The sequence below is a fragment of the Giraffa tippelskirchi genome, chromosome 6 (assembly GCF_054371585.1).
Source record: "Giraffa tippelskirchi isolate mGirTip1 chromosome 6, T2T-mGirTip1v1.2.pri, whole genome shotgun sequence".
Taxonomy (NCBI): Eukaryota; Metazoa; Chordata; class Mammalia; order Artiodactyla; family Giraffidae; genus Giraffa; species Giraffa tippelskirchi.
In genome coordinates, this window is record NC_137280.1 from 47,094,354 (window position 1) to 47,119,144 (window position 24,791).

The window sequence follows — 24,791 nt, forward strand, 5'->3', positions numbered from 1 at the left end:
AGTACTTGATGGCCAGGAGAGAGGCTGAAAGACTCTAATTCCCAGAGGGCAGAGCGAAAGCTGCGGCTGCGCAGTCTCAGGGAGGGCGTGTATGTCTGTGTGTCTGAGGGAGAGAGAGCGAGAGTGAGGGAGTGTGAGTGCGGGGTAGGGTGGTGGCCGTTACGTTCGGGGCAACGGCTACGGCAGTGGAGAAGTAAGAAGAGAAACAACGTCCGGCGCTTCCGCCTTCGCTTAGGAGGAGGAGGAGCTGGTAGGGAAAGGAAAGTGATTCGCCCTGGGCCTGGACGAGACCGAGTCGGGCCGGGGGGGGGTCTGGGTTATGAGCCTTTGAGGGTCGCTTGGGACGCGGAGCGAGACTCGAGAGCCGAGAGCTATGTCTCAGCCGCCGCCGCCGCCTCCGCTGCCGCCGCCGCCGCCTCCCCCAGAGGCTCCGCAGACTCCGCCGTCCCTGGCGGCGGCGGCGGCGGCGACTCCGGGGGGGCTCTCGAAGCGGAGAGACCGGAGAATCCTCTCCGGGAGCTGCCCGGATCCGAAGTGCCAGGCGCGTCTGTTCTTCCCAGCCTCCGGTTCCGTCAGCATCGAGTGTACCGAGTGCGGACAGCGGCACGAGCAGCAACAGCTGCTGGGGGTGGAGGAGGTGACCGACCCGGACGTAGTGCTTCACAACCTGCTGCGGAATGCGCTTCTCGGGGTGACGGGGGCACCCAAGAAGAACACGGAACTGGTAAAGGTGATGGGCCTTTCCAACTACCACTGCAAACTGCTGTCGCCCATATTAGCTCGCTACGGAATGGACAAACAGACTGGCCGGGCTAAGCTGCTCCGGGACATGAACCAGGGCGAGCTGTTCGATTGCGCTTTGCTGGGTGACCGCGCCTTCCTCATCGAACCGGAGCATGTCAACACGGTGGGCTACGGCAAGGACCGCTCCGGAAGCCTCCTGTATTTGCATGACACCCTCGAGGACATCAAGCGGGCCAATAAAAGTCAGGAATGCCTCATTCCCGTGCATGTGGACGGGGACGGGCACTGCCTGGTGCATGCTGTGTCCCGGGCCCTAGTGGGCCGGGAGCTCTTCTGGCATGCCTTGAGAGAGAATCTTAAACAGCACTTCCAGCAGCACCTGGCCCGGTATCAAGCGCTGTTCCATGACTTCATTGATGCCGCTGAGTGGGAGGACATTATCAACGAGTGTGACCCTTTGTTTGTACCGCCTGAGGGGGTTCCCTTGGGCCTGCGGAACATCCACATATTTGGCCTCGCCAATGTGCTTCATCGCCCTATTATTTTGTTAGATTCGCTCAGTGGCATGAGAAGCTCTGGTGATTATTCAGCCACCTTTCTGCCAGGGCTCATCCCTGCAGAGAAATGCACCGGCAGAGATGGTCATTTGAACAAACCAATCTGTATCGCTTGGAGTAGCTCTGGTAGAAACCATTATATCCCCTTAGTAGGCATAAAAGGGGCTGCTTTGCCAAAACTGCCTATGAATTTGCTTCCTAAAGCATGGGGTGTGCCTCAGGACCTCATTAAGAAGTACATCAAACTTGAGGAGGATGGTGGTTGCGTTATTGGAGGAGACAGAAGTTTGCAGGATAAATACTTACTTCGGCTTGTTGCTGCTATGGAAGAAGTCTTTATGGACAAGCACGGTATCCATCCTAGTTTGGTGGCTGATGTCCATCAGTATTTCTACAGGAGGACCGGGGTGATAGGAGTTCAACCTGAAGAAGTCACAGCAGCTGCTAAAAAAGCAGTAATGGATAATCGCCTTCACAAATGTTTGCTCTGTGGTGCCCTTTCTGAACTTCATGTTCCTCCAGAATGGTTGGCTCCAGGAGGGAAACTGTATAACTTGGCAAAAAGTACTCATGGACAGCTGAGGCCTGACAAAAATTATAGCTTTCCCTTGAACAATTTGGTTTGCTCATATGATTCAGTGAAAGATGTCCTGGTACCAGACTATGGCTTGAGTAACCTGACAGCTTGTAATTGGTGCCATGGCACATCTGTGCGAAGAGTCAGAGGAGATGGATCTATTGTGTATTTGGATGGGGACAGAACTAATTCCAGGTCCACTGGTGGCAAATGTGGTTGTGGATTCAAACATTTTTGGGATGGGAAAGAGTATGACAATCTACCAGAAGCTTTTCCTATTACTTTGGAATGGGGTGGAAGAGTGGTCAGAGAAACAGTGTATTGGTTCCAGTATGAAAGCGATGCATCTTTGAATAGCAATGTGTATGATGTTGCGATGAAACTTGTTACCAAGCACTTTCCAGGTGAATTCGGGAGTGAAATCTTAGTTCAGAAAGTTGTTCACACTATATTGCATCAGACTGCCAAAAAGAATCCTGATGATTATACTCCTGTAAATATAGATGGTGCTCATGCCCAAAGATTTGGAGATGTACAAGGACAAGAGTCGGAGTCCCCGCTCCCAACTAAAATTATTCTTACTGGACAGAAAGCGAAAACTTTGCACAAGGAGGAGTTAAACATGAGTAAAACTGAAAGAACTATTCAACAGAATATTACGGAACAGGCTTCTGTAATGCAGAAACGGAAAACAGAGAAGTTAAAACAAGAACAGAAGGGGCAGCCCAGGACTGTTTCTCCTAGTACTGTTCGTGATGGCCCATCCTCTGCACCTGCCACCCCTACCAAGGCTCCCTATTCGCCAACCACTTCTAAGGAGAAAAAGATCCGAATCACAACTAATGACGGACGGCAGTCCATGGTTACACTTAAGTCTTCAACAACCTTTTTTGAACTTCAGGAAAGCATAGCTAGAGAATTCAACATTCCACCATATTTACAGTGTATTCGATACGGCTTTCCTCCTAAAGAGTTAATGCCACCCCAGGCAGGAATGGAAAAGGAGCCAGTTCCTTTACAGCATGGTGACAGAATCACAATCGAGATTCTGAAAAGTAAAGCTGAAGGGGGTCAGTCTGCTGCTGCCCACTCAGCCCACACTGTGAAACCAGAAGACAGTGCTGTCACCGGCAGACTGTCATCTAAGGAGCTTCAGGAGCAAGCTGACAAAGAAATGTACTCCTTGTGTCTTTTAGCAACGTTAATGGGTAAGATCAGCTTAATTCAGATGGTGTTTCATAACTGTGAATGTAATATACTAAGTTTTTCTCATGTCTTTGTGGAAAAAAATCTGGTCAGTGTAAAAACTGATTATATATTTTTAGAAGAAAATTCTTTTCTTTCGTTTTTTGACAGTGGATAGACGTTAGTGTGATTCTCTATTGAGTAAATACTGGGAAAACATAGCTAAGAAAGTGAAAGTAGTCCCTTACTGTCACCAGATGATTTAAGTATAATGTATTGCTTGTCATTTTTAAAAAATCGTATTGTAATGGATCCATTTACAGCCTTTTTCATTTTTTACCCCCTTGGCTCTATTGAGCGTGCACACCTTGTCCCTGGTCATTTATTTTTAAATTTCATTTTCCTGCGTGTCATGTGATTTCAGGACTTCCTGTTTGATGAATTGCAGTTTCTGGGTTACAAGCTCACTGCACTCCCATCTAATAATCTCTCATCCATTTCCTGTTCTCCCTTTCCCAATTCATCAGCTTTTTCTTATTTGTACATCAGGATTTGTCTTTTAAGTAATTTGCTCAGTGACTCTTTGCCATCAGTTATAATGAACTATTATAACTCATGAAAAACATAATAAACAGGTAGATATTAATGAGATTGCTTAAGAAGCATTTCTTTTAAATAATTCAACACAAATTAAAGGAAAATATATTGTCAACCAAATAGGTGATTTAAAGCTTTAAATGATTTGGGAAATGATCCAATGGTGTACTTTTTACACTATTTTTATTGGCTAATCTTTGTTTTTAAATTACTGTTAGTATGCTATATTGAGGCTTAAAATAGAAGTAAAACTGAAATATATTACATATTAGAGGGGCCTTATTTTTGCTGAGATGAGATCTTTCAAGTAAAAAAGTGATCTAGGTTTTGATTGTGTTTTGTAAGAGTACTAAATGTCAGTGAATTGGGCCTTGACTTTCCAAAATGAAGATAATTTATTTCTGGCTTAAGTTTGGGGGCCTAGTTGATAGGAGATCTATCTACGCAAATTTATAACTTAATATTGCTGACTTTATTTTGTCAGACGTAATTATTGGGGGGATATGTCAAGAAATGTACTTACTAGGGACACTTTACGTTTTTCTGTCTTAAGAGTTTTTAGTTTCTTGGAGACTGTGTGGAGTAAAGGAAAAGATTGTGATTTCTGGAGTCAAAGTCCTACAATTTGAATTCTGGCTTCAGTACTTGTTAACTTAGTGGTTTCAGGCAAGCTGCTTAACTGCTCTGGTCTTCAGTTGCCTCCTATACAGAGGATTACCCCTTGTAGTTGATACTTAGGTAACAGTAATGTACTCCCAGAACTCTGTAAATTAAATAATACCAGCACAGAATGGATAAACTTAGATGTATGCTGAAGGCACGTTTTAATAAACCGGTAATCTCCAGGTCAGAGATTGGTCAGGAAAAGAGGTCTTCCTCAATGAAAGAGGATGTGGCTCATATCCAGCCTTGGATGCTCAGCACCTTGTATAGTGCCTGGCAGGTAGTAGGCACTTTGGAAAGTTTTTTGATTGAATTAAATAGATGACATTAACATAGCTAAAGAAAGGCTGTGTCAGCAGAAATGGAATGGATGGTCAGCATTGAACACTGAAAAACAGTTGAAAAGCAGAATTTGGCACTGTCTATACAGTGCTGTACAAAGGAGAAAGATGTGTCAACTGGGGCTCATGAAAATTCTGGTAACTGAAAGGTAATCTCTGTTGAGGGGCAGGACTATTTGATCAGTCCTCACCATGGCCTGGCTGAAAAATCTGTATCCCTTTACCGATTCCATAGTCATCAAGCTTCTAGTCTAATCACTCATTTAGCTTCCTGATCTAAGTATTGATGTGGAGGTGACAGTGAGGTGAAGATGATATTCATTTGGAGGTTGTGGTCTCCATGGAGATTAAAAATGCAGTGGCACCGGTGAGATTATGATCAGTAGTCTAAAATTCTGACCAGCGTAATAATATATTGCTATTTCATAATGAAAATTAGTAAAATATAATTCTTGTTTACAGTTAGTCACTTTTTGAGTTTGAATTGAGGTTTCTGGACCTTAATGTCTGAGTATTGGACTGTGGACTGCAAGAAATTGACTAAGATGATGTCTTCTTGTTAATGATCTTTTCTCTTTCCACCTCTGACATTTATGTTGCTGCCCTTAAAAACCCACACATTTCTTTAAATCTCCCACTTCTACTCCTGACACAGAATTTAAGCAGGGTGCTTTGCTAATTTTATGGTGTTGTTACTTGACTTTCTGCTTTAAAGTACAAAGACAGTGCCTGGCCTGTATATTAGTGCCTCTGTAAGCATTAGTTTTCTACCTCTAATTTTCTCATAACTGTATTTGAATTATGTAGAAGATACTCTCTTTTTTTGGCCATGCTGTGGGGCTTATGGAATCTTAGTTCCCCAACCAGGGATTGAACTTATGCCCTCGGCAGTGGAAGCAGAGTCCTAACCACATTACTGCCAGAAAATTCCTGGGAAGATTTTCTTAAAAGTGCTATGTTTGTAAAAAAAAACTCAATATGGGGATAGCTAAGTAAGTACACACAACCTTATGTGAATGAGTGCTGGGAACTCTTGATGTTTAGATTGGAGAGGGCTGGAAAATGGGAAATGACAGGGTTTACTAAGAAAATTGTAAATTTCAAAGTGCAGAAATTGTGAATTACCAAACGTGAGCTGAGCTGCTGGTGTGTTAGTTTAGCAAATAGCTCATCAAGCTTTCTGCTGTTCGAATAGCTGGCTCCTTCTCATTTAGGTTAAGGCTTTGATACCACTTTCTTAAAGAGGTTTTCTCCTGACCACCTTACCCAGGGGTAAGCGTTTCAGAGAACTTTGCTAAGCCACTCCAAGTAGGTTCCCTCTGTTATGGCACCCTGTTCATTTCCCTCATAGCACCTGTTACAAGTTTTCCTGATTTTATATGTTGGTTTACTTACTACCCTATCACCTAGTTCTGGCCCTGCCACTTACTAGGTGCTAAGTACATGCTTGTTGAATGAATGATGCAGATTCTTTCAGCAAAATGTCTGCTATGAGCTAGAGACTGCTGTAGATACAAAGATAAATCACACATGATCCTTGCCTTCCATAAATTTATCTGCAGGGTCTCAACTGAGGACTTCCCATACTTTTATAGCTTTCATTTATAATTTTTATGTATAGAGAAAAAGGAAGCTGGAGACCTGTTGATGAAAGCTATAAAGATATAAGATATATATGTGTGTGTATGTATAATGATTGTGTATCCTCATTAAATAGGCTGACTTCTTGATAGCCAGAGACATGTGGTTTTTCTTTCTATTGTTTTTTTAAGTAGGATATTTATTAAATAGAATTTATATCTATTATTTGTATCAAGACAGTGAGTGCATCAGTCTTTTGCTCAATTCATGGAACTTGTCACTTTGAATCTAATGATGTTAGTTAAAAATGAAATAACAGTGTTCTTACCTATAATATTTCACAGATTTTAATCTGCTTTATCCAGACCACTTGGACGTTATTAAACAGTTTTTACACTGTTCTCTTCATTATTTATACAATATGTGAGTGACTCTAACTCTGGCTTTGCAAAATATGTAATTAAATTTTCTTATAGGCCAGCTTTTTGTTGTAGATATGATAGATAGTACATCATCCACTGTAAATACTAGACTAATTTATTTTTTCTTAGTATTATATTCCACGAAGCTTTTCATTACTTTCTTTTTCAAAAGATAAAGACAGATTTGTGAAAAACAGTTGGTCAGTTTTATGAGAGTTTTATACATATGTTGTCAGAGTTGCTTTGATGGAATTAAGCTACTTGTGATATTTACTCCACTTTACTGCAAAGGTTAGCATCCTTTCAGGAGTTGAGAAACTTTACTTTCTATCTTCCTGAAAGAATGGCATGAGTTTTTAATATACAGGTTTAAATTACACAGGTTTTTTTTTAATTTTTTTACACAGTATTTCATAATTTCATAGTACTTCTTGATGTTGTAGCTGCTGCTGCTGCTGCTGCTGCTGCTGCTAAGTCACGTCAGTTGTGTCCAACTCTGTGCAACCCCATTGATGGCAGCCCACCAGGCTCCCCCGTCCCTGGGATTCTCCAGGCAAGAACACTGGAGTGGGTTGCCATTTCCTTCTCCAATGCATGAAAGTGAAAAGTGAAAGTGAAGTTGCTCAGTTGTGTCCAACTTCTAGCGACCCCATGGACTGCAGCCTACCAGGCTCCTCCGTCCATGGGATTTTCCAGGCAAGAGTACTGGAGTGGGTTGCCATTGCCTTCTCCAGATGTTGTAGCTGCCTTGGGTATTTTCAGAATCGCACATGGTATTCAGACACTTATTTTTAAAATGACCTGGAGTCTGAATATCATTATTGGTTCTTGAATTTTTTCTTCAAATATTAGGTGAAGGACACTTTCAAATCTAGATAGTACTTAATGCATCTATTATTCTTAACATACTATCAGATAACTTTTCTAATTGATTTATAAACAGCATATTTCTAATGGAGGAACAGTTATAAAATTGAATAAAAGGAATGCATATAGATGTATCTTAAGGTAAATATGTATATTATAAATGGTGATTTTATAATATACTTTGAAGATTAAGTTAAACATGATTCTATTTCTTTTTTCCTTCATATTTTTTCAATTATAAGATAATATTACTTTTAAAAATTCAAAGAACTCAAGTATGTAGGGAGTAGAATACAATAGTTCTCTTAAACACTTGAGAAACTTTACTTTCTATCTTGCTGAAAGAATGGCATGAGTTTTTAATATACAAGTTTAAATCACAGTTTTTTTTTAATTTTTTTACACAGTATTTCATAATTTCATAGTACTTCTTGATGTTGTAGCTGCTGCTGCTAAGTCGCATCAGTTGTGTCTGACTCTGTGCAACCCCATAGATGGCAGCCCACCAGGCTCCAATGAGAATCAGACTCTGTATGTTTGTGTACACATTTCCACACAGTTAGGTTTGTGTGCATGTGTGTGTGTGATAAATATTATCTTTTAATGCTGATGATTACACTGAGAGATGCATAAGGGACTGAGTATGAGGAGAGAAACAAGCATGCCTTTCTTAGAAATGGTTTTGACAGTTGGTAAGGTAGATGGTGGCTCAGGTGGTAAAGCATCTGCCTGTGAGAGACCCGGGTTCGATCACTGGGTCAGGAAGATCCCCTGGAGAAGGAAATGCCAATCCCCTCCAGTATTCTTGCCTGGAAAATCCCACGGATGGAGGAGCCTGGTCAGCTGTAGTCCATGGGGTCGCAAAGAGTCGGACAGGACTGAGCGACTTCACTTTAACTTTTCTTTCAAGGTAGATACAATTTTAGATGGCAGAATCTGCAGAAAGAGTAGAGAGATGGCAACAATTTTTTCAGCTAATGAACACCTTTAGAATTCTTTCTAGTAGAAACAGCCCCATATTCCTAGTTTAAATGTAGATTTTGGTCAGTTTATTTTATGGTAATAGGTACTTGAGTTCAGAATTAGGTATTTGGGGAGGGGGGACTCTAAATAATATTTCAAAATTGATTTTGTTTTTCTTTTTTTAATAACTATATTTCACATATATGTTAGATTTTAAAATCTTACTTTATAAATTGCCAAGTAGAAACTTCAAATTGCCTTTTTAAATATCTGAAGTTAGAAAATTGGAATGATGACCTTTTAAACTCACTTTTAGCCTCATTATTTTGTTGTTGGTGATTAACTGATTTTTGTCTAAAATCTAGAAAAACAGTCATATTTAAAAAATAATTTATTTTAACATCCTTTAAAATTTTATATCTTTTTAAAGAGGAAGAAAATTAGACAACCAAAGGGAAAATCATCCATCCTATCACTGCTGTATATAATAACTACTGTCAGGTAGGAGAATTGAAGACTATTAGGAAGGATTCGAGGAAGGCAGGGTATGAACAGAGGTTTTCTATGGTTGTATTTTTGTACAATTATGCACAGTATATTCAATGTAAGTATTTTACTGTTGTACTATGAAGAAGCAGCTGAATTAAAATTAAGTGGAGGCTGTCAGAAGAATATGAATTAACATTTGTTAGATACTTTGCCAAACTAGTTCTCTTTTCTAAGAAATTGCTTTCCAGTGAAATGGTAGAAAGTAATTCTACCCCCCCTTTTCTTTTTAAAGATTATTCTTTTAGCAGTTTTCAAATACAGTTATCATTAACTGTGGTCACCATGATACATGTTACATTACTGTGATTTGTTTATTTTTTAACTCCAAGTTTATGCCTAAAAGTCTTTACCTTTGTTTTTGCTATGATTTTATTAAATTCATGAAGAGATATACAGATAGTATCATTAGTTAACATTTTATCCATATAGCATTATAGAACAGTTGCCATTATAGTGCTTCAGCTAAGTTTTTCATGGACTCCTCTCAGACATTATTAAAAGAAAAAGCCTCATTTATACTATTTATTCATTACATGAATTCTGAGTGCTCCTATCTCGGCAACATTGTGCCAGGTCCTGGAAGTAGAAAGTCAAATAGGCCACTGACCTTTTCCTGACTCTGAAAAGCTTCTGGTATAGAAAGGGAAACAGAAAAGTTAACTGAGGCAACCTGCCTCTGATCAGGGCTGTGGTGTTCATACACATAGGAGCAGCAAGGAAGCAACTTCCCTACCCGCGGCTGAAGAATCCTAGACGAAGTGACACCTAAGTTGAGTTTTAAAGAATGCATAGCTATTATTGGCCTTTGGGGAACTGGAGCAGTTTGGTGGTTTGCTTTGTAGAAATCAAGTTAAGATTTAATGAGAGATGTGAGGCGAGAGCGAGGACAAGGAATCTTAGGCTGACTTATATGCCATGAAAAGGGACTAGGCCTTTTACCTTATCGTATGGGGGGACCATTAAAGGTTTAACTCTGAAGGCTGTGTGAAGGAGGGACTTGGGGAGAAGAAGATTAGAGTGAAAACCAAGGATGAGGCAGTGGCAGCCCTTCAGGCAGGAGACAGGCCTAAACCAGGGTAGTTCTAGAAGGGATGGAGAACTGTCTGTGACTGATGGGAGACTTATGCTGTGTCACAGTTCTGCTTTCTGATCTCTAATCCCTTTCCTTGGTTCTTCTACAACAAACATGACTTCAGTGGAAGTGTATATATTAACACCAAAGGAAACAATTTGCCTTTTTTTTTCTTCCAATCAGTCGTTGATGCCACGGGTTTCTATAAGAAGAGAGTGTGTTGATAGTTATGCCAAATTTGTTCTAACATGATTTGACCTTTAGTAGAGGTTTAGTAACCGTGGAAAGGGTATAAGCTGTAGAATGTACCCAGTATTCAAATCCAGGCTTTGCCACTTAATGGCTATTTGATCTTGGGAGAATGATTTACACTCTCTGAGCTTGTCTCTTCTGTGAGATAGGGCTCAGCTGTGAGGAGAAAACGAAGCCATGTGAGATGCCTGCTCAGAGCTGAGTGGTGGTTGTTGTTTAGTCGCTAAGTCGTGTCTGACTCTTTTGTGCCCCCATGGACTGTAGCCCACCAGGCTTCTCTGTCAGTGGAATTTTCCAGGCAAGAATACTGGAGCAGGTTGCCATTTCCTCCTCCAGGGGATCTTCCTGACACAAGGATTGAACCAGCAGCTCCTGAGGCTCCTGCATTTCAGGGAGATTCTTTACCACTTGAGCCATCTGGGAGGAATTTAGATGGTATCTATCCTTTCCTTAAAGCAATCGAGTATGCATACTTACTGGGGCCATATAGTCTGAAGGGGGTGAAACTTGGTTCTTGGGGGAGGATAAAATAAATCTTACTCTGATGAAACAAGTGTAAAATACACACATAATACATAACCAGGTAAACAGTGTGTCTGTAGTATTCAAATGTTATTAGGAAGGCAGATTAGGAAAATAATGTCTAAAAAGAATCCTTAGGGAGATGACGAAAACACAGGGTTGATAAGCACTTCAGTAGAATTCTTTCTTTAGAGTTCTGCCTGCTTAAGTAAGGAATCATCGGGTTCATAAAATAGTACTAACATCATTTTTCTTACTAGTGTTTGGGTGGTCAGTTGTGAGCAGTTTATTATTTTGGCACCTATTTAGATTCTGACCAAATAATTTAGTGCTACCATATAATTTTTTGATATGCTTTGATATTTTAGAATATTTGACAATTGATATCCTAGAGTATTTTATAAAATACTAAGTACATTTAAGATAACATTGATATTAACCAAATGAAAGGTTACCATCAGAGAAATAATCCAAGTAAAGTTCAATGATGAATTCAGCAGTCAGAACTTCTGCCAGAGTTGTTAACATTCTATATTTGGGGGTTCTTATTAATATTGACAATTTTAAATTAAACTTCTGTGTTCACCCTTATATATTGCACTGTATCATTAGTGAATGAAGTGTTTATGTGAATGAAGTAAATATTCTAATTAACTGAAAGGCTAAGTGCTGAGGCTTTTTATATACTTTAGGCTTTGTTGTACACTTTATACTTCCCGCCAACTGCCATGCAGATTCATATTCCTGTTTATGAATGTGGGAAGGGGTTAGAGCTCTGAGAGATTATAGGTACAGAGTGCTTAACTCACATCATCATAACCTCCATTCAAAGCTCGGATCCAACAGTATCGTCTTCTAGTAGAAATCAACTTTAAAAACTCTTGTGTATAAAAGCAGTACATATACTTTATCAGATTAGAAAATAATGAAACCACACACACACACACACAAAACCATATTCCACAAACCAAAATAACTTTTATGTTCCTTCTATTCTTTGTTAACTTTATGGATAGCGGTTATCATTCTTAACTTTTTATTTGAAACTTATTGATAATAGGCACTGTCAAAGGGTGTTCTTGAAAAATAGGTTTCTGTGAAATGGTGGTTTGCTTGTGGCTGTTTTGTGGGCTACTGATATTTATTCTAAATCTCATCATTTCCCCCCCTAAATTTCTATTTTAAAAAGTCAACTTTGGAACAACAAAATACGTTAATTACTTATCTTCAGCCTACCTATTTACTTTACTCCCTAGCCCTTTCCATCTGCTTTTATTAGTTTTAACATAAATATAGAATATATTTTTTATATTCTACTTTAAAAACATAAATATCTTTCTATAACCTTTTCTGTTGTTCTAGTCCATAGTTGCATACTAGTTTACTTTGAACTGGATTGAGTCTTCATGTATATTTTGTTTAATATGCCCAGTATTGACTCATGCAGTTTTAAAGACATTTTTGAATTAGTTCCTGTGTTTAAAAACTGGGAGAATTGACATTAGAAATTTGGATTTCTGGCTTCTCTTAAAATGCCATTTGTTCTTGAACCATTGGGCCTATATTCTTCTGTGACAGCACTTGGCAATGGCTGTCGCATTTAGAGGGGCCATAGTCCCTCATTCCACATTGCTCCCTAGATGGTATATTATACTAGACTGCATTGCTCATTTATAGAATATCTGCCTTACAATCTCTGTTTGAGGCTCATCCATATTAAAGCAAGCCTGGGTTGAACTCTGGTTTTCTGCTAATACTGTATCTTTTTATTTTACAGGAGAAGATGTATGGTCTTATGCAAAAGGTCTTCCTCACATGTTCCAGCAGGGTGGCGTATTCTACAATATTATGAAGAAAACCATGGGTATAGTTGCTTTCTGACTTTATTCTTGGATAATATCTCCACTCAATCTATTATAAGGTTTTAAGAAAATTCAGATAATATTCTTCTAAAATGATTTCCAATATTAGGCTATATATTTATTATCAGTCTGCCTAGTTAGAATGGATTATTATCCTGATATGGTCAACTATGTTTTCTGCTATAATATTACTAAAAATCTATCACTTTCTTTTTCATATTTTCTCATTTAAATTGTGAAATTAGAGGCCTGTTTGTTTATAGTGCTAGTGTCCATCCCAGAACCAGATAATACAGCGTTTTATTGTTGTTGTGTTGGACTGTGATTACTATATACTTCAGTATTTTCTGGAGTCTAGGAAATCATTCACTTTACATTTAACTTCTTTTCACATTGTGTATGTGTTGTTTATAAAGATATGTGCAAGTGTGTAACTGTTATCTTCAGAGTTTTAAGGTGTTAAGAGAGAGATTGCTAGGATGTATGCTTAGATACCATATGTTTTTTCAAAGACTTAATGTGAATGCTTTTGGCTTCTGACTTTTATCAGTCTGGCTTTCTCACTTTTTTACCTACCTGACCTCTTTAGACCAAGTGCATAATCTATATTTTATGGTTTTTCTTTCTCATGTACTTTTTTTTCCTTGTTAAAAAAACAAAGCCCAATTTGGCTGTTGTAGAAATGTTCGCACATACAAAAGTAGCAAGAATAATGTAATGAACCCCTATTTACCTACCACCCAGGTTCAGTAATTATCAGTACATTTTTATCCATCCCCTCTCAAATGGACTGTTTTAAAATAAATCTCAGACATAATTTCATCTGTAAGACTTCAGTATGTATTTCTAAAAGTAAGAACTGTTTTTTTTTTTAACCTTAATACCATTATCACATCTAAAAGATATGAACAATAATTTTAAAAATATCACCAGGCGGTATTTAAATTTTCTTGATTTTTGATTGTTTCAAAAAAATGTTTTTTTCTTTTGATTTATTGAATCAGGGACCAGAAAATGGCTAGTTGGCTTGCTTCTTTCCTCCCTCCCTCCCTTCCTTTCTTTGACAAGATAATTGAAACATGATTTGCATATAATAAAATTCATCCTTTTTAGGTATACAAGCATGTGAATTTTGACAAACATATACAGTTATGTAACCACTACTACACTCAACATATAGGGTATTTCCACCATTCCAAAAAGTTGCCTTGTGCTCTTCTAATTAATCCCTTACCGCTATCCCTAGGCCCTGACACCCACTGATTTGATTTCTGTCTCTATATGTTTTTCTCTTTCATATCACCATATAAATCGGGCCATATAGTTTAATCTTTTGTGTCTGGCTCTTTGCTTGAACATGGGGGTTGGCAGACTACTGCCTGTGGGCTATTTCAGGCTCACTGTATATAAAGTTTTACCAAAACACAGCCACTCTTATGCTTACATAGGACTGCTTTTACAGTGCATTGGCAGAGTTGAATAGTTGTGACAAAGACTATATGGTCTACAAAACCTAAAATATTTATCATCCTGCCTCTTTACAAAAAATTTTTGTCAATTTCAATTTTTAATGTAATGCTTGAGATTCATGTGTCTCGTTGCATGTATTAATAGGTTATTCATTTTTGTTTATTTTTTTATTGCTGAGTAGTATTCCATTGTATGTATATAAATACTCTGACCAGTTGAAGGACATTTAGTTTGTTTTTAGTTTTGGGCTTCTGTGAAGAAAGCCACTATAACATTTGTGTACAGGTCTTTGTGTGAACAGATGTTTTCAGTTTTCTTTGGTAAATACTAAATACCTAGGAGTGGGATTGCTGAGTCATGTGGTAAGTATATGCTCATCTTTATAAGAAACTTCCAGATAATTTTCCAAAGTGACTGGATCATTTTGTATTCCTTCAGCACTTGGTAGTATTGGTGTTTATTTTTAAAACTATTCTAATAGATTTATATTATTCTCTCATAATGGTTTTAATTTGCATTTCTCTAATAACTGATGATACTGAGCATCTTTTTGTATACTTACTTGTACTGTACTGTGCTTAGTCACTCCGTCATGTCTGACTCTTTGCAACCCTATGGGGATTATTCTCCAGGCAAGAATAGTGGAGTAGGTTGCCATGCCGTCCTTCAGGGGATCTTCCGAACCCAGGTCTTCCACGTTGCAGGTGGATTCTTTACCCTCTGAGCCACCAGGGAAGCCTGTGCTTATTTGTGTCTTGTTATTATTTTTTGGCCCATTTTAAAATTGGTTTGAATTTTTTTTAAATTGAGTTTTGAGAGCTCTTTAGATATTCTGGGCACACATCATTAATCAGATAGATATTTTGGATATATTTCTCCCAGTTTATAACCTGTCTTTTCATTCTCTCACCATTATCTTTTGAATATCAAAGGTTTATAATTTTGATAACCAATTTAACAGTCTTTTGTGATTCATACTTTTTGTGTCTTTGAATCTTTGCCTAATCCAAAGTCACAGAAATTTTCTTCTGTATTTTCTTATAGATAGGAGTTTTATAGTTTTAATTTTAAATGTAGGTATATGATCCATTTTGAATTGATTTTTTTAATATGTTGTAAGGTATGAGATAAAGTTCATTTTGTTTGTGTGTGTATATATCCAGTAGTTGCTCCAGCACCATTTGTTGGAAAAGGTATACTTTATACACTGAATTATTGGATACTTGTATCAAAAATCAATTGACCATGAATTAGACACTTGAAAAAGGTGAATTATATACAGCATATAATCAGTAAAGTTACTTTTAAAGCAATCAGTTGACCTTATTCACGTGAGTCTATTTCTAGGATCTCTTTTTTATTTTGTGGATCTGTATGTCTCTCCTTCCACCAATACCACAGTCTTGATTACTGTATTTTGGGTTGAGAGTGGATATTCTTGCCTTGTTCCTGGTCTAAGGGGGAAAGCATTCAAACCTGTAGGTTTTTCAGAAATGCCCTTATCAGTTTATTGATGATTTCTTAGTATTGTGAATGGATGTTGAATATTATCAGATGCTCTTTCCCTGCATCTATTGAAATAATATTTTAAGGCTTTTCTTTTAGTTTGGTGATAGTGTGAATTACATTGATTTATTTTTGAATGTTGAACCAACATCACATTCTGGATTCCAACTGCAAGTATTTTGTTGAGTGTTTTTGTGAGCATATTCATGAGGCATAATGGTATATGGTTTTCTTGTCAGTTCAGTTCAGTTGCTCAGTTGTGTCCAACTCTTTGCAACCCCATGGACTGCAGCACGCCAGGGTTCCCTGTCCATCACCAACTCCCGGAGCTTGCTCAAACTCATGTCCATCGAGTCGGTGATGGCATCTAACCATCTCGTTTTCTTGTTTTCTTGTAATGACTAATCAGGGTAATGTTGGCTTCAGAAAATGGAGTTGGGAAGTGTTATAGCTTTGATATTATTTTTTTTCTTAAATGGTAGAATTAACCAGTGAACCCATCTGTTCTCGGAGTTTTCTTTATAGGACAGTTTTTAACTGTGAATTTAATTTCTTTAATAAAGTGCTCTTCAGGTTAATCCCTTTCTTGAGTAAGCTTTGTTAGTTTCGCCTTTCAAGAATTCTGTCCATTTCATCTAAGTTAGCAGTCTTATTGGCATGAAGTTTTTTATAATACTGCCTTACTGTCTTTTTAATGTCTGTAAAGCCTATAGCTCTGCCATTTCTGATATTGGCAGTTTCTGCCTTTCTTGTTTTGCTGACCAGTCCAGCTAATGATTTATCAGTTTATTGATCTTTTTAAAGAAACAGGTTTGGTTTCATAGGTTTTCTCTGTATTTTCCTGATTTCATTTTCATTGACTTGTGCTGTTAATGTATAACTTTTCCTTCCTTATGCTTGTTTTGGATTTAATTTGTACTTCCAAGCTTATTTAGGTAGAAGCTTAGATTATTGATTATAAAATTTTTTTTCTACTATAAGCATTTAAAGCTATAGATTTCTCTCTGAGCATCCCCCTTCCTCCCCTCTTTTTTTCTGGCATCCTTTTCTTTTTAACTTTTCAGCTGTCACATCTTTCTACCTTTTGAAATATATTGATACCAGTTAATATTTTTTTTAAGTTATTATTTAATTGTAATTGATCATAAGGATCCCAGTAATTGGGGTCCGTATGCAGTGTCTTTCACAGAACTGAAACTAACTCCCCTCAGTTGTTTTTTGTGTGTAGGAGGGTTGTGGTGGGTGGTGTGAGGATGATTCTCTTGATTGTTTTCTAAATAGTTTTTTGTTTTCAGTTTGAAATTATTTTAAAAATGTTAGCTGTAATGCTAAGACAATTTAATGGGGGAAAGAATAGTTTTATCAATAAATGGTGCTGAGAGAGCTGAATGTCCACATGTAAAGGAATGAAGTTTGACCTCTGCCTCACACCAAATACAAAATTAACTCAAAATGTGTAAAAAAACTTGAGTATAAGTGCTAAAACTAGAAAGCTCTTGGAAGAAGACAGAGGCATAAAGCATCTTGCTTTTGGATTAGGCAAAATCTTAGATATGACACCAAAAGTACAAGCAACAAAAGAAAAAAGTAGATAAATAAAAAGCAAAGTTTTGTGCTGCAAAGAACACCAACAGGAAAGTGAAATAACCCACAGAGTGAGAGAAGATTTTGAATATTGTCTATCAGGTAATAGATTTGTATCCAAAATATGAAGAACTGAGCAGTAAAAAGACACGCAACCTGATTAAAAATGGGCAAAGACTCTGAATAGACATTATTCAGAGAAAATATACAAATGGCCAATAAGTACATGAACTGATGCTCAACATCATTAACCATAGGGAATTGCAAATCAAAACCACAATGAGGTAGTACTTTACACTCACTAGTAAGGCTGTGATCAGAAAGACAGATAATAAGAACTATTGGCAAGGAAATTGTGGTGGAAATGTAAAATGGTATATAGTTGCTTGGGGAAAAAAGTCAGGCAGTTTCTTCAAAAGATTTAAGATGGGGTTACTGTACAACCCAGCAATTCACTTTCACGTGTGTACCTGAGAGAAATGAACACTGTCCACACAAAACTGGCATACCAAGGTTCATAATAGCATTATTCATAAAAGTCAGAAGTGGAAAGCATGCAAATGTCTGTCAGCTGATGATTAGATGAGTAAAATATGGCATATATATACAAGGAAATATTACTTGGCAATAGAAAGAATGAAGTATTGGTTCAGTCTACATGGATGAACCTTAAAAATATGCTACATGAAACAAGCCAGAAACAAAAGGCCATATACTATATTATTTCACTTACACAAAAAGTCATATAAATGACAGAATAGACCAACCTAGAGAATATGTCAATGGTTACCTGGATCCAGGAATGGGATCAGGGAAGGAAATGGGAGGGACTGCTAATGCGTTCAGGGTTTCTTTCTGGGATGATGAAAATATTCTAAAAGTGATTGTGGTGATGGTTACACAACTCTGAATATACTAAAAAAAACATTCAACTATACACTTAAAAATGGGTGAATTGTGTGTGGGTTAGATGTCAGTAGAGTCATTATATTTTTCAAATGTTACCTGTGGTGTTTATTCTTATTAGGAGGTAGTTTAGAGCTCTGGAGTAAGAACATCTAATGTCAAATTTTGTCTCTACTGCTTAGTCCAGTGTGATTTCTAAGCCTCAGTGTCTTTGTTTGTATAGTGGGTGTGATAATCTCGGGATTGTTACTAGGATGAAATGAGGTTGTGCACATAAAGCAGTTAGCCAATGGCCTGGTACCTAATAATTACTTAGCTAATCCCAGCTGTAATTTGCAGAATTATTTAAAATTTTTTTGACTATCACATAGCCATTTGAAATGGGCCACCATCAGAAAATTATTTTACCTTTCAAATATAATTTCATCTGATATTTGTAAAATGTTATCTGTATTTTTAGGACAGATTCATTTGGCAGATCATTATCCTCATCCCGTGAGCAAAGACTCAAAGTGTATCATGCCCTCCTCACCCCCGAAACATACACCCCTACCCTCGAAAAGCTGGAAAAGAGCATAAATCTCTTACTTTTAAATCCACTTTTAACAAATAGATGGTTGTATCTATGTTTGAACAGACATATTGCCTAATATAACAAATCAGCTTTTAATATTCCTAGTCTTTATGTTTGGAAAGGTGTTTTTAAAGTAATTTGCTTAAACCATAGTAAGTTTCCTTGCAGAGTTTATACAGAGGTAAATGCAGAGATGAATGGCAAATTTAGTTTTAATACTTTTATAGGTATCTAACCTTACAGTGTTTAGTGTTTTGTTTGGACTTTACAAAAATGGAATTATGCTGTGTACATTCTCTGTGACTTTCTCTTATGCAGCTCTTTTTTTCAGATTCATTCAAATTCATGGTCTCAACTAGTTTGTTCATTTTCACTGCTGCACAGTATTCTATTATCATTTTAATATAATTCATCCGTTCTGATCACTTTAGGTAGTCTCCAGTTTTTTGATGTAAGAAAGAATGTAGCTATAAATATTATTATACATGTCTGTTGGTATATATGTCCAATGGAATTGTTGATATATGTATGATATAGGAATTTTAATATACCTTGATTCTTAAAATTCAGAGGACTACGTAAGTTATGTAAAGCTTAAATGATTATGTTTAATCACAACACAGTATTTGCATTGATTTTTTGATACATATTTTAAAGTTTTTTAACAGTGTAAGAAGTCTAGAAAGTATAGAAATGGGGAACATGACCTAAAATTGCTAAATATTCCTCTTATACATACATTTTTTGGCATGATTGTAATTGCAGTACTTTCCTGCTATTTTATCATCATGCATATTTTACTGTGTATCTAAGGCATCATAGGTTACTTATTTATATCAGTATTAGTAGCTGCATATTTCTTTTGTTAGGTAGATAGACTGCAGTTCTCTTAACCCCTCTCTTCTTGTTGAAAGCTTAGATTGTTTCCATTGTTTCATTGTTAAGTAATATTGTGATAAATGTGTTGGGGCTATGATTCTCTCCAGGAATAGCCAAGGGAAAGCTTCACAGTAGAAACCTGGAAGCAATTACAAAACTTTTTGATCCAAGGGAAATTAAAACTATTGACTGCCTGATGTATATTAGGCACTGTGGTATGTGCTTTGCATGAGTTATAGAATCCTCAAGTAATTAGTGAATTAAGTACTGTCATTGTTACACTTACCTGATTGTGTTATAATTATCTATTTATATCCATCTCCTAAGGACTATATTTTATTTTTTAATCTTCAGGGTCTACTTTAGTTCCTGGCACATAGTGAGACTCATTAGCTGTTATCTGTTGAAATAATTGTGTAAAACCTTTGCCTCGGGGAACCCCTGGCCTTAAAATTCAAAAGTCTTTCTTCTTTGCTACCTTTGTTTTCTGGGCCATGGTTTACAGATCTCTGAGGTAGGGGATTGGTAGAAGGTAAAACTGATTTCAGGGTTGTACTCTGAAAGGTACGATCTAGACATCTCTGATTTTAAAGTTTGTCCATCTATTTTTGTCAGTTCTCTCTGCCAAAAATGTTGTTCTGCTAAGAGGAAATTCTTGTTGGATCTTTAACTTACCACCAAAATGAATGTTTATTTGAACTTACTCTTATTCTGTAGCTTTTTTCAGAAAGGAAGAAACTATTGTTAATACTTCTAAGACTACCTAATGCCCACAAAGCGTTCCAGATATCACTCATCCTTCCCCTCATATCACTCATCCTTCCCCTCTCTGAATTTCCATAGTACTTGCTAACAGTCTCCTTCATTTTAAACTAGTTTGCTTTTGCCTTTATATTTTGCTATAAACATAAACATACCCATATATTATTATAAATTCTCTATTTCACTTTTTTAAACATAGAAAAATCTATGGTTTCATAAAATTTGAAAACCCTGATTTTTGCATATTTGGAGTATACTTACAGTGTACAAACTTAACATGTAAAAAGATATTGGATAGCTTAAAACACACATGCAGGTTTTTTTATGCCCAGGCTGGAAAAAGTGTAAACGTTTGAAATACCACATAGTGAGACCAAACGCTTCAGCTGGAAAATGAAGGGAAGCCTGCTTTAAAGTTCTTACCCTCTACTGCTGCATCAGTTGACTATGAGAAAGGATATCACACTGGGCCATTTGAGGAGCATCGACAACTCACTCTTATTTTGGTGGTTCTCATCTGCCAGAGAAGAATACGAGTTGTAACATGAAATACAGCTATTTCAAAGGAGTTGAAGAAGATATTATTAATTTATTGTGACCAGTTGTCAATTCTTGCAGTTATACTTAAGTCTTACAATTATACTTAAGCCTTAATGTTAACTTTCCTAAATGTGCCCCCATATCGACTACTTTAATTATGGAATATCTTATTTTGAAAGTACATACTTTTTAGATTTGTGAAAAATACATATATACACACAGAGGAAACTTTTTATTCTGGTATTCTGTAATTTAATAGAGTTACTATGATTTTTAAGTCAGTATTATGCAACATGTGTATATAACACTTTGCCCTTATAGGAATTTTTAAAGTTTATAATTTGAATTTTATTAAATGAAAGTCAATTTTCTTATTGCTTTACTAGAAGCAAATGCTTTACTAACACTATTGCTAGTGTTTTTTTTTTATTAAACTCAGCTGTTTGTTTCAAGACTAACTTTCCTAACTTTGTAATAGGTTAATGATATATATTTTTCAAACCCTCTGGGGAACTACTTTAAGGTTTATAGTGATATTTCTTTTTTTTTGTAATGTATTAAATTCTGTTAATAAGTATAGTAAATTATTTGCTAATTAATTTCGTTTTGAAAGGTGTTACCTGTAAATTGCTATTGGAGATTTACTCTTTCAATTATAATTGGCTTTACTCCACCTTTAAAGTAAGATTTTAATGTGTTAAATTCTTTTTCCTTTCTTAAGGTATGGCTGATGGCAAGCATTGTACTTTCCCACATCTACCTGGCAAAACCTTTGTCTATAATGCTTCTGAAGATAGACTGGAGTTGTGTGTGGACGCTGCAGGACATTTTCCCATTGGTCCTGATGTTGAAGATTTAGTTAAAGAGGCTGTAAGTCAGGTTCGAGCAGAGGCTACTACAAGAAGTAGGGAATCAAGCCCCTCACATGGGTTATTAAAACTAGGTAGTGGTGGAGTAGTGAAAAAGAAATCCGAGCAGCTTCACAATGTAACAGCCTTTCAGGGGAAAGGGCATTCTCTAGGAACTGCATCCAGTACCCCACACTTTGACCCAAGAGCCAGGGAGACTCCAGTTGTAAGGAAGCATATGACAGGGACAGACTTTAGTAGTAGTTCCGTTAAAACAGAGCCTTCTGTATTCACAGCTGCTCCTAGTAACAGTGAGCTTATTCGAATAGCTCCTGGAGTAGTTACAATGAGAGACAGCAGGCAGCTTGATCCCGATATGGTTGAGGCCCAGCGGAAAAAATTGCAGGAAATGGTGTCTTCTATTCAGGCGTCGATGGACAAGCACTTGCGGGATCAAAGTACAGAGCAGTCACCATCTGATCCTCCTCAAAGGAAAGTGGAAGCTGTGAGTTCTTCTGTGAAGTCTGGGAGTCTTCAGACCGGCTTAACTGAATCTTTTCCTCTAACTGGTGACGCTGAAAATTTGAATATAGAAACAGCTGACGGCTGTGTGGCAGAGGCACTGGAAGCAGCATTCACTGCAAGTTCAGAAGCACAAAAGGGAAGTTCTGTGGAGGAGCCGGAAGAGATGGATAGTCAAGATGCTGAAATGACGAACACAACTGAGCCAATGGATCACTCTTGATTTAATTAGAGGCTAATAAAGGCAGAATGTTTATTGTGAATATGTAATATTTGTTGGCTGGGCCACATAACTTGATTAGTCATTAAAAAATCTTGTACGTATATAATTCAAAGATTATATCTTGTTATTCAGTGCATGATAGCAAGTGTGTGATTGGCAATAGCTTTTAATATACTGCTGCCCAGGCTGGCTCTGAATTCCTGTAAAATAGTTATTAGATCTGCTAAAATGAGTTACTTCCATATATGTGGTTCATTGGAAGTTCTTTGTAATTTTAATTCCATGAAAGTCTTAACGTTGCAAACATGAAGATTCTCTTGCTGTATCTGTTTGCTTTCTGAAAAAGCTAGAACTGGGGGAAAATAAGATTTTGCTAATGTTGATGTCATCAGGATAACCATTCCACATACTTATTAGTGTGTCAAAGGATTTATGTGAATTTGAAGGTTATCTGAACTAAATTGTATCTTGAAATTCATAAAGGATATGTTAGACACGGATCCTGACATTTCTGTGAACGTAAACACATTCATAGAGATATGTATTCTTGGTGAAAATATCTTGAGAATGTAGTGTAATGATATGTAACATTTTGCTGATTTGAGCAAGCTTGGGGGAAAGTATCTAGTCTAGAATGATAAAGTCAATGTGATTCAGTAATGTTGCTTTCTGAGCCAACACAGCCAATTGTGTGCTCTGGTGTTGATAATATGTTACCATTATTTTGAATCCTGGCCTGGTCAAGTACCACCAAATTTTTGTTCCTTAATCTTGCAGAAAAGTTGATTGCAAAGTGTGGTAGAAAAATAATAAAAACAATAATGGTAGCAGTAGTTAATCTCTAATTTTCAGAGTTTGTCAGATTCACAGAGAATTTATAAATAAGAATTTATCTTTATGAATGGGTTACATTGTTCTACAATTTTGATCAATGGTATTTAAGCTTGTATATGCTAAATGTCTTTGAGCCCCTCTGAACCAAAAATGTTTCCTTTTTTTCCCCTTAGAATCCATTAGATTTTCTTCATTTGTTAGCCTCACTTGGATTTGGATACAAATTTGACTGCATCATACCCTGATCAACTGGGCATTTGCTTGAATAGTGTATTCATCAAACCTTTAGTGCCTGTTTCCTCAAGAAGCAGCTTTCATGTTTACTCCTTAAAGAATGTTTATCCTGAGGTTGGCATCGCACTATTTTATCCTATTCTGCAAATCTGTATTCTGAAATGTACACGTTAATCCATCTTTTTCCTCTGTTCACTGAGATTAAGTTGAATTTAAATGGATGAAAGACAAAATGTATACTAATACAATCTCTTATCTAGAGCATTCAAAGCCTGGCTGTCTCTGTTTGCCCGTGTGATAGATGCAGGACCGTTTGCATTTTAAGAAAATGTACATCAGAAAGTATATTATTGGGTGTTTGAAAATCTCAGTCTGTTAACTCATAAGGAATATAGACAGTACTTGTGTTTCCAAATAAGGGAGGTTTTGGTTTCTTTCTATGAAAATATCTCTGCCTGAATCGACTTATTAAACGAACTACTCCATTTTAAATAGGGAAAGAATGGAGACTCTAGACACTTTGCAGGTGATATCTGAGCAAGATACACATTTGAGTTAGTTTTATCACATAACCTGTTTAAAATCACATTTTATCTCCATTCTTCTTCTAAATTTACTTTCAAATACCTTTCTGTATTTCTATAAATAGAAGGAAATTTTAGAACTTTTATGTTGTGTATTAGTTTTACATAAAGAACTGTGGCTACCAAATAGTATTTCCCATTTAGTTAGGGCAGGTGACTTCTCTGTATTAAATTTAAAAATTACAGATATCACTAACCACTATAATTATTTTTGGCTTTTTCAGCCACTGAACACACCCCTCCCCTTTTTTTTTCAGTTTAAATACAGGAAAACTGTTTCACAAACAAAGGCATTGCTTCCAGGTAAACGACATAATCACCTTTTCTTTAACATATTTTCTTCACCTGTGGCTCAGTATGTTTGATAACTGACAAATACATTTCATAGCATAAAGTAAAAACATCAGATACACATTTTATCTCCCTATTAAATCTCCCTTTAGTCAAGTTAGAATGCGCCCATGGACAGTAGAAGGCAGGCTTAATCTCTGACAACAGTATTAATTTCTCTTGCTACGGCAGTGCTGTTTAGAAGCTGGTTTAGGTGTGAATATTTTAATAATAGTTTGGG

General features: G+C 36.9%; 1 protein-coding gene across 2 annotated transcripts; it reads left to right on the plus strand.

The window, feature by feature from the left end:
* Window positions 1-119: 119 nt before the first annotated feature.
* VCPIP1 (valosin containing protein interacting protein 1) lies at window positions 120-23,900 on the plus strand. Of its 2 annotated transcripts, XM_081503200.1 has the most exons (4): window positions 120-3,086; window positions 12,670-12,756; window positions 21,697-21,845; window positions 22,120-23,900. In XM_081503200.1, exons 1-4 carry the CDS (start codon window positions 374-376, stop codon window positions 22,150-22,152), a joined length of 2,982 nt encoding a protein of 993 aa, XP_081359326.1. In that variant the 5' UTR covers window positions 120-373; the 3' UTR covers window positions 22,153-23,900. The 2 variants fall into 2 exon arrangements, with proteins under 2 accessions (XP_081359326.1, XP_081359325.1); XM_081503199.1 differs by having other exon boundaries at window positions 21,697-23,900.
* Window positions 23,901-24,791: the final 891 nt, after the last annotated feature.